Genomic DNA, 11,053 nt, shown 5'->3' with positions numbered 1-11,053 from the left:
GGATCAGCTGGGGATGAACCTCAAGGGCTCCACACACAGGGCCATGGAGGCACAGGTGATGCCCCATCTGTATGTAACATGTGGCACAGAAAATTTGTGGGCAGCCCTGGTGAGGAGGGACAGCAGGGCAGGACCAGGGCCAGCGGGGACACGTGGGGACCACCCAGCCCTTCTGCCACCACCTCCACTTGACATTCCCTAGGGAGGGAACATGCTCTGGCACTGGTAGTGTTTGCTGTGTGAGGTCAGGAAAAATAAAATCAAAGATCTTTAATTAACAGATGGAGAAATGTCAAGAAAAGCAAAATGAGAAGTAGATGAACATAGGCCAGAATCAGATATGACTTCCCCAGCATCCTGGATGGAATACAACTGAAACCAGGGATGTTTAGAGCCCCCCTTATTTGCCCCCATTATTTACTTGTTTTGAGCCACAAGCTCTGGTGTAACACATTTGAGCTCCTTTCTGAAACTACAAAGGCTACAAACCCACTTTTTCCCGTGACCCCTTCTTGGACCCCTTGTCCTTCTCCTGTGCTCAAACACCAGACAGACCCTTCTTGGGCTGTTCAGCCTTGAGAAGAGAAACTGAGAGGGCTCCTCATCAATGCCTGTCAGTGTCTGCAGGGAGGGTGCCGAGAAGATGAGCCAGGCTCTGCTCAGCGGTGCCAAGCAACAGGACAAGTGACAAGGGGCACAAAGTGATGCACAGGAGGTTTCACCTGAAAATGAGGAAAAACTTTCCTGCACGGCGACTGCACACAGGAACAGATTGTCCAGAGGGAGTCTCCCTCACTAGAAACATTCCAGAATTCCCTGAACACAGCCCTGCACCGTGTGCTCTGGGAACACAGGGTCACAGAATGCTCCTGTGGTTTTGGTTCGAAGGGCATTTTGAAGATCACCCACTTCCAACCCCTGCCATGGGAAGGAACACTTTCCACTAGACCAGGAGCCCCTTCCAGCCTGGCTTTGGACACTTCCAGGGATGGGGACGCCCTTTCCCCGGGTGAGCTGTGGCTGTGACCGATTTAGCGGCTGTTTGTCTGTTTGTTTGTGTCCCCATGTCCCCGTGCCCGGGCCAGGCCCGTCCCGGCCGCCCTCCGCCAGGGGCCGCCCCGCCCCGCCCCGCCCGCCGCCGGGGACCTCCGCGCCGCCAGGGGGCGCCTCGCGGCGGAAGCGCGCGGCCGCTTCCGCCGGTCGCGGCTGAGTCACTGCGCCGCGCCGCCTCCCGCTGCCAGAGCCGCCCGTCCTGCCGAGCCCCGGCCCCGCGGCCCCCGTCCCGCCGCCGCCATGCCGCTGGAGAACCTGGAGGAGGAGGGGCTGCCCAAGAACCCCGACCTCCGCATCGCCCAGCTCCGCTTCCTGCTCAGCCTGCGGCCCCGCGCGCCCGACCCCGCCGCGCGTGAGGAGCTGATGGCGGCGGTGCGGCTGCACAGTGAGTGGGGCCCGGGGGAGGCTCTGTGTGTGTGTGTGTGGGCCTGTCTGTCTGCCCGCCCGCCCCGGCTCCCACCGCGTGTCTGTGGTGCAGCCGTGTGGCCGTCCGTGCTCATCGATCCCCGGGTAGGGGGTTTTGTACACGTCCCCCCGCAGTTCGGCATCGCTCTGGCCCGGGACTGACTCCCCCAGGGCAGGCCGAGGGCCCTGTCCCCAGCTCCGAGCGCTCTCACATCCTGCGGGGACTGCCAGAGCTGTGAGCTGAGCACCGCGGGCTGCTGTGCTCACAGTGGGGTAAAGAGAATCATAGAACGTCCTGAGCTGGAAGGCACCCACTTGGATCATCCAAAGTCCAACTCTTGGTCCTGCACAGGATGCTCCACTCTGCCTGAGAGCACTGTCCAAGTGCTCCATGAGCTGTGCCCTGGGGAGCCTGTTCAATGCCCAGCCACCCTCAGGGGGAAGAACCTTCTCCTGATATCCAACTGAACCCTCCCCTGACACAGCTCCATGCTGTTTACTCAGGTCCTGCCACTGGTTTCCAGAATGCAGTGGTCAGCACCTGACCCTCCAGTTTGTCTCATGAGGAAGTTTTAGACAGCTTTGAGATCTCCTCTCAGTCTCCCCTTCTCTAGACTGAACACATCACGTGCCCTCAGCTGCTCTTTATACATCCCCTCCAGACCCTTCATCATGTCCCTCCTTTGGATGCCTTTTAACAGTTTAATGTCCTGGTACCCAAAACTGCCCCCAGAATTCAAGGTGAGGCCACCCCAGTGCAAGGTAGAGAATGTGCAAATGGGATCAGTGAAAGGAATCACGAGGGGCAAGGCCTGCAGAAGCAGGGGCTGTGCTGTGTCTGGATTCAGCAGGTACCTGGTCTCAGAAGGGATATCTCTGGCGTTGACAGTCCTGTTGTCCTTTTAGGAACAAACACACTCTCATTGCAGCAATGAACAGCAGAACCCTTCCTGCTTCTTTTTCAGACATGGCTCCATACTATGAAGCTCTGTGCAAGTCTCTTGAGTGGCAGATGGACACGGATCTGCTGAACAAAATGAAGAAAGCCAATGAGGAGGAACTGAAACGTCTTGACAATGAATTAGAAGATGCAGAAAAGATCTTGGGGGAGAGCGAAATCCGGGATGCAATGATGGCCAAGGCTGAGTACCTGTGCAGGATTGGGGACAAGGTTGGTGATAGCAGAGGCTTTATGGACTCGTAGAAAACACTGCATGGGAACCCTGTTAGCTGGGCAGGTCCCACTGAGCACTGGGGTACTTGCAGAGCATTTTCTCTATGGCACAGCTCACACATGGCTGGCAGATAGGGGAGGGTCTTACTGAAATATAAATTGTCTAGAAACAAAACAGTCCTTGAAAGAAATTTTTTTTTTGACAATGAGAAAAGTTTGCAGACACTATTATTTACTTTCCTTACACCTTTAGACTTTTCCAAGCTATTTAGATCATGCAGCTGAATTTCAAGTTACAGAGTAGATGTTCATAGTCTTTAGCTTTAAAAGATACGTGAGGAACAGCTTTTCTAACTTCATTTAAAGTTGGATACATTAAGATTATTCAGAATGCATAATGTCGAAGTCACAGCTACCAGTGAGAGGCAACACATGTTCTTACAACAGGTATTTTGTGAGTGTTCTGGGTGCTTTTAACGTTCTTACAGTAGCAAATTCTGTTTTGCCAGGAGGGAGCTCTGACTGCATTCCGCAAGACTTACGACAAAACTGTGGCCTTGGGGCATCGCCTGGATATCGTGTTCTATCTGCTCAGGATTGGCTTGTTTTATATGGACAATGACCTCATCACAAGGAACATTGAAAAGGCAAAAAGGTACTGCTGGGGTGCTCTGAGTGCACTAAAGCATTTTGGAAACAAGCTGTGAAAAAAGAAATAGAAGAGAAATACTTTTCTGTGCAGAAATGACTGGGACTGGTTGTGAGAGAATCAGAGTGATGGGTGGGTGTTACTGCCTGCTCCTGGATTTTTTATGGGGGAGAAGAGAAAGGTTAAGATTTTGTGGTAGCTGTTTTCTAGCAGCTGGCTCAATTTGTATTTGTAGCCCAGCTCCCACTCCCTCTTGGGGTGTGACTGCTCCCAGTGGCACCCAGCTGGCTGTGTAAAGAGGGAGCTTTTCCTCTAGAAGCAAGAGTGGCATGGTGTGTTTTGGTGCCACTGGTAGTTTCAGTGTCTCTCTGCTCCCAGTGTTTTGAACCTCAGCAGTTCCTATAGAAAGCTGTGGTTCCAGTCTCTCTGCTGCTGCCATGAGACACCAAGGCAGAGGAGGTTCCCACTTCCCTTGTTCTTGGGCAGGGATATTTTGTGTTGCCTTCTCAGCAGTTTTGTCTCATCCCTGCCCTTCTTACAGCCACACCAATTTTGTGCACATCCTTAAAAAGTGGCATCCTGAATCTTTTTTTCTATGCTGCAGCTTTGATTTTAGCAGCAAAGACAGTGGAAATCTGTTGCCACAGTCCAGGCTGACAGTAATATTTACCTCCACATCCACAGAGACTTGTCACAGCTGAAGAGGCTGTAAGCTTTTCCTTTCAGCTGAAACTTGCACTGTGTAAAAGCCTCTGGCTTCTGTCCCAAGGAAGCCACTTTCCTATACCAACAGGTACACTTTCCTATACCAACAGGTACAAAGCCTGGGCTGTTTCAGCAAGCTCTAGCATAAACCAAGTTATTATCTCTCTAATCTCATGGTATCAGTTGATTTGTACCTGTTCCATATAACTTATTACATGACACATTTACGATAAGTAAATATTCTTTGTTCTATTTTAAGTCTAATAGAAGAAGGAGGAGACTGGGACAGAAGAAACCGTCTCAAGGTGTACCAGGGCCTTTACTGTGTAGCCATTCGGGACTTCAAACAAGCAGCAGAGCTGTTCCTTGATACAGTTTCCACATTTACCTCCTATGAACTGATGGATTACAAAACCTTTGTAACGTACACTGTCTATGTCAGCATGATTGCCCTGGACAGGCCTGACCTGAGGGAGAAGGTAAGGAGAGCATGTGGAAGCACTGGTGCAACCTGACAGAGCCTTAACCTGTTCATCTGGAGGCTGAAGGGGATGGTGGTTAAAGATGTGTGTTTGTTTCAGGTGATCAAAGGAGCAGAGATCCTGGAAGCCTTGCACAGTTTGCCAGCTGTACGGCAGTATCTCTTCTCTCTTTACGAATGTCGTTATGCAGCCTTTTTCCAGTCACTAGGTAAGACTGGGTTCTGTCCCTCAGCACTGTTTCAGATCATACACAACTTTTGTGGAGTAGCTACAGTCTAAAACTATGTGCAGAAAAAACAAACTATAGAGACTTTTTTAACAGTGACCTAAAATTTTCTGCTTTGATTTTTCAAACAAAGAAAGGCAAATTTCTCATCCAGTGAGCCTTGTGAAAGGTCACATCTGATTAGGTGAAAAAGCACTTTGAAAATGGCTATGAAACACCATCTTACCTGAAGAGCCAGATCAGGAAAGATTTGAAAGCTTTCTGTGTAAAAGGGTGACACCAAAGAAATGCTCTTCAGAAAACCCTCATTCTTGCCAGTTCTCAGACTGCTTGTTTTTCTTCTGTAAGACAATACAAAAAATGAGATATTTAGAAAAATCAAGGAAGAGCCCTTGATTTTGTGGAAGACTAGGCCTGATGAGACTGAGTTTAAGGGCAGCATCTTCCTATTGCTGGCCTCATCCGAAGACAGGCTGAGAACCGATGCTGTCAGGGAAAAAAAATCACTTCAGTGCCTGGAAATCCTTGTAACTAATTTGAGAGCTAGTAGCAGAAAATTAATGTTATGTTCTTATACAGGTGTGGGTAACAATGTTTCTTGAAGGAGTTACATACCCAGTCTGCTTGTTACTTAGCTCTGTGGGCAGCAGGTCCAGCTCTTGCCTTCAGGAAGGTGGTCCCTCTCCCCCCTGAAAGAAGGATGCTGTGCATTTTTACAGGCTCCCATTAACTCTGTGACAATATTGTTCGCATGTTCTTACACTCCTGGTTGCAGAACTGATACAGATTAGATTAATTTACTTCTGTTAGTGCAGAATGCCTTTCATATCTTGAGGAGTGCAAGAATACAACATAGTTGTGGTCATGCTTAATAACTGGTGCTGTGTGTTTTATTTACATAACTTATATATGACATTTCTTAGAAGTTACTGACTTCTTTTATTTATTTTGCTTCATTCTTTTCCTTTTCAGCTATTGTAGAGCAAGAGATGAAGAAAGACTGGCTGTTTGCACCTCACTACCGATACTACGTGCGGGAGATGCGGATCCACGCCTACAGCCAGCTCCTCGAGTCCTACCGGTCCCTGACGTTAGGGTACATGGCAGAAGCCTTTGGAGTCAGTGTAGAATTCATAGATCAGTAAGTTCTTTGGCTTTTCCAGTTCATAGAGATCTCCCTTTTTACCTTTTAAATATTTACGTTCATCTCATTGCGAGTAAAAATCTTTGTTCACTTGTATTCTAAATATGCCAAGTTATGTTTCTGTGGGAGAGTGTGAGAAGCTGGTATTTTATTAATTATTTTGTTGTACTTTATATTGCTGTATTTATTGACCTCCACATACTATGCAACTTTAGATTTTAGACAGCTTAGTCCACAGCTGTGCAAAAACTGAGCTGTTCCAACTTTGGGGATCTGCACATTGTTTTGTACTCTGCCAGTCTCGCTCTCTCATTTTGCTTGGTTTCTGTTATGTGGACAGGATCTAATGTTTTTCACTTAAATCAAATGACTACTGTCCCAATTTGAAATTGAAAAGAACTAAGAGGTTTTGTGTTCAGGTCACTAAAAAGATTATTTTTGGTTGCAATGTCCAAGCCTTAATAAGATGAGGATGCATAAGATACCTGATGAAGATCCATAGGCTGTTGCTTCAGAAATACAGAGTGTGTAACAGCAGTTTCATTGCTCTTAGGTCTGCAAGTCCCTGGTGAAACAGGATTTAACTAGCTTTTTTTTCTTTTATAAGGGAGCTTTCAAGATTTATTGCAGCTGGGCGATTGCACTGCAAAATAGACAAAGTAAATGAGATTGTAGAAACAAACAGGTATGTAACAATTCCTGGAGGGTTGTTTTTAACAGACCAGTTCAATTCTATATATTCTGATGACGTTTACTGCAGAAATGTTTAATGCTTTAGTATAAATTGTATTCTCAGTTCTAACCCCCTGTTTTTTCCCCCAATGATTCCTAGGCCTGATAGCAAGAATTGGCAGTACCAAGAAACCATCAAGAAAGGAGATTTGCTGCTAAACAGAATTCAGAAACTTTCCCGAGTAATTAATATGTAATTTTTTTAATGCAAGGGAATGCAAAATTTAGATGTTTAAAGCATTTTGGAAGTAACCTATAAATATATTGCATAACTTGGGATACTGTAGGGAAAAAAATGACTAGCAAGAAAGGTAGTGTTTTTACTTTCCACTTCATTATGTACACACTGTTCTATTCTGGAGTATGGAACCCAGTTCATTTATTAAATGTATGATACCGTTGGTGATCTCTTGTAATAGACTTTGTTCCTTTCCTTGCCTGTATATCCAGTGTTCCATGTTGAACAGCAAAGCAGGCTGACGACCTGTGAACACAGAGAGCTCACGGCCACTTCATGCTTATTGTTTTAAGACTTTCATTTTGGAATCAGAGGTGAAAACAATCAGTTGCATAATAGTAAAGTGGTCAAAAGTTTTAGTGAAGAGTGCACACTGTCCAGACAGGAGGGAGTCTTGCAATGAAGGGATTACAGCTTAAGGGAGAAGGAATAAGGAAGCAAGAGTTTGGGCTGAAGCAATGATACAACCACAGAAACTACAGGACTAAAACTTTGGGAACAACTAGAACAAAAGTAGCCTCTCTCTTTAAACTATTTTTTTGCAAACTGTTGAAAAGGATGTCAGCAGGTGAGCAGAGCATTACATTTGGAATTATTGCCTGAGTTAGATCTGCAGATGTCAGTGATGGTGGGAGCTGTGGAAGGGACTACTGCAGCCTGACAGAGCTGATCAGGTACTGCAGGGGTTACAGTTTCTTTCTTCCCAGCTGCTGAGGAATGAATGTCTCACTAGGCTGCTGCCATGCTGATGACACATGATTGCTGGTGTGGCAGAGCCTCCTGCAGCAGCTGCTTACCCTGCTGGCCTGCCTTGAGGGGTTTTTCCCTCCTCCCAGAGAAGGCCTGTGAGTGAGTTCTGTGAGCTTTTGATGCCACTGCATTTGGAACATTTCCTGCCTGTATGCATTACAGCATCAGGGCTGGAAGGAACCCCAGCAGGTAGGCGTACCAAAGAGCAATCCTAGCATTTGGAAGCTACTGTGCCACAGACAGGACAGCTTGGAATTGTTGCTGCCTGCCTGAGGTTGGACCCCTTGGTGCTGAGAGGCCATTTCTATTCTCTGATGAACTTTTCTGAAACCCAAAATACAACCTCATGATTTTGGGGTTTTTCTACTACTTACTGGAAGCTGTTCTGGTTGTTTCCCTCTCCAAGAAGCAGCTCTTAAGCCAGAGGTTAAAGATATACATTTCACAGAGTACTAATTAGAAGAAAGTTCTGATCTTTCTTCAGAGTAATAAACAAGAACTCTAGTTTACCGTGTTCAGCTCTGAGTGTTTGTTTTGTGTGTTCACACAGATACCATTTCCTATTAAGTTTTTATTGATAAAACCCAATATTCAGACTTTTCAGAACTGCAGTAACCTCTCTTGTTTTTCTCCATCTGTTCCATACCAGATAAGTAGAGCTAGCTAGGAAGGCCTTAATCACTCTGACTTTTGGGAATATCTCCACCTTCCATAGGTGCAGGTGTGAAGCCTATCAGAAAACCATACTGTCTTCATGTCTTCACTGACTTGAGGAATTTCTATTTGGTGCATAAATAAATTTTCCTTTCTATATTTATTCATGACGTGGCCTTAATTAACTACATCAAAGTTTCCATTCAGCATATGTATTGCCATCTATTTCTTTAACTGTAAAGAGAATAGAAACCTACTCAAGAAAAATCAGGCTAACAGAGGCTTCATGCATTCCAAAGAAATCTTGCTGCTCTCTTAGTGTAGATAAGAGCAGCAGAAAGAAAAATTGAAATCCCTACTCTGTGTGGAAAATAAAAGTATTGCTAAACAGTTGTAGTGCTCCAAGATACTTGCAGAGCTATCAACCATTCTAACCATGGCCACCATCCTGTGGAAGACAAGCACTTCAGAATCTGGTGTTCTCTGCTCAGGTGGGTGAAAATTAATGTTCCAAACAGAAGTACACAATCCTACTACAGCAAAGACCCCCCCTTTAAAGAAGATCCCAGCTTGTCTTCACATTTCCTGATGCCAGCCTACATCCTGTAAAAGACGATCCAGGGAGAGCCTGGAGATCTTCTGGACAAAGATTTTTGTGCCACGGCCTGGCAGGAGAGAAAAAAAAAAAAAAATAAAGCAATCTGATACACAGGTTTTCCAAAGAGTAGGAATGCTGAGGGGTCCAGGGTGGTCAGACCTTGAGCTGATCAAGGGCATAATTTTGTCTAATCTTGTTTTAAAATGCCTTCTTCCATCTCCATCAAATCATAACCATTAGAATTTCTACTTCCTGAAGTAATTTCAAGTTGATTTTTACTGTCCCGTGATCATGTCAATTTTATATTCTGTTTATCTGATCTCATCATTTCCCTTTATTTAACTCTGATTGTGAGCAGCACTCCAGACACAGGCCTTCATGCCTTGCTTTTGACACCTTTCCACGGATTTATAGTCCACATGCCAAAGTTGTACATTCTCTCTTGTAATTTAAGCTTGGGCAGTTCCTTGAGCTAATGCCATTCTCCAATTTCGCTTTGCAAGGCTGACTTGACCCTCTCTACAAGGTAGCCAGAACCAGACAGAGATTTCAAGCCACATCTTGAGCTTCCCTCTGCAATTCATTCCCTGCATTAATGGTGGGAAAGCAGGTGGGAAGGGCAGGAGATGGGCTGGTTTAGGATTTGTTAGTAAAGCTCTGATACAAAGCAGTTGAAATGTCATTTCTGTGCAGTTTCTGGCTCACCTACCAAAACCTCTGGTGCTTCTCTCGCTGAACACTGGGCTCCAGAACTCAAGGTCCAGCCTTGCAGGCAAGGGACAAGGCACTGGCTTTAGGAAAAGTCACCTGTCATGGACAGGAAAGGACTCAGGTGATGGGACCTCAACTGCAAAATGGAGGACAAAAATCTTCCAGTATTGTCGGAGACCACCAACCCCAAGCAGCCACACAGTGCTGAAGAAAACTTTTTTGTATCAATTTGGGCACAAATATCAACACCAGCTATTTCTCGTAGGCTTGGACAAAGCTTTTTAACTGCATTTCTCAGGCTGTTTTTCCTCCTTGGCAAAAAAGTTTCAATCCAGAATAGTTTGAACAAGTTCCTTAAAGGTTTTTGAAGTTTGTTGGGTCAGAAAAACCCCAAGCATATGCCACTTTTCCATGACAAAGCTCCCATGCTGCTTGTTAGGAACGAATCCAACAGCTAACACAGCTCTGAGCCAATGCACTGAAAAAAGCATCCAGTCAAAATAAAAAGTACCATGGTGGATCCTACAAGCCACATGCGTTTTATTTTTTGTTGCAGGAGAACGTGGTAATAATGCACCAACAGGAATTTGCATTTTAAAAAGCCAGGGCAAGCCCTCTTTTGGGTGGTTTGGTAGTCGGTGTAAACAAGGCGCCCACGGAGCGGCGCTCCGGCCTTCGGAGAGCCCGAGGGCAGCCGGCCAACTCCGCACCCCGTCCCGAGCTGCGCAGCGCAGCCGGGGACGCGCTGCAGCCTTGGAGCCCAACGCTGCTCCGCCAGGGAGAGCCAAACAACTTGGGGCTCCCAGGACACCTCTGCCCAGCTTTGATACTGAATGCAAAGGGCACTGACAAGATGCACAGTACACAAACCCTACACACAGGGAACCTCTGACCCTGGGGTTTCATTGCATGCATTGGCAGTTTCCTACATCACCAAGTAACTGTCCCCAATATAAACTGGAGTATTTTCCTCACTGATGGAGGGAAACTTTAACACCCGGTTCAGGGACATCTGTGCTTACTGGGATCCACTTCAGCACCTGGTCAGAACCATTTTTCATCACTAACTCCTTTAATGAGTGGAGTCACCAGAAGAGAGAACCCAAGGAGCAGCTCTGCTCCGCCCCAGGGTCAGGGCTCCCTGACACTGCACTGCACCAAATGCAGCAAAGGAAGGGGAGAAGGAGAAGGCTCCAATTCCACAGAGCTCTGAGAGCTCAGGGTTACACAGGGTGAATGCACCTTTTTTGGCTTTCTTAACCTTGCCAGTTTTAGAGGACACTGAACCCTGTATTAAATGCAGTAAAATGCAGAGCTATTCCTTCAGTGTTGAAGCAGTCAAGAGTCACGAACCTGCCTGAACACGATGCCAAGCTCAGAGCTCTGCACTCCCACGCGCTCCAGGCTGTGGTCACTCGTACAGCTCTGCAGAATGCAGCGCCAGCAGCTCATGCAGGATGGCACAGGTGGTAAAAATTGATACCGGGAAGGAAAAGGATTTGCAAGAAGGCAAGACAAAAAAAGAAATTAAA

General features: G+C 46.5%; 1 protein-coding gene across 1 annotated transcript; it reads left to right on the top strand.

Annotated features, from left to right (window-relative positions):
- The first annotated feature begins 1,199 nt into the window (after positions 1-1,199).
- Positions 1,200-6,974, top strand: PSMD6 (proteasome 26S subunit, non-ATPase 6). The gene is made up of 8 exons (XM_084214504.1): positions 1,200-1,438; positions 2,424-2,629; positions 3,142-3,287; positions 4,246-4,465; positions 4,568-4,676; positions 5,667-5,835; positions 6,446-6,523; positions 6,671-6,974. Exons 1-8 carry the CDS (start codon positions 1,294-1,296, stop codon positions 6,765-6,767), a joined length of 1,170 nt encoding a protein of 389 aa, XP_084070630.1. The 5' UTR covers positions 1,200-1,293; the 3' UTR covers positions 6,768-6,974.
- Positions 6,975-11,053: the final 4,079 nt, after the last annotated feature.

This window comes from Fringilla coelebs, assembly GCF_963513975.1.
Source record: "Fringilla coelebs genome assembly, chromosome: 13".
NCBI classification, from domain to species: Eukaryota; Metazoa; Chordata; class Aves; order Passeriformes; family Fringillidae; genus Fringilla; species Fringilla coelebs.
This window is presented reverse-complemented; position numbering and strand designations above follow the sequence as displayed.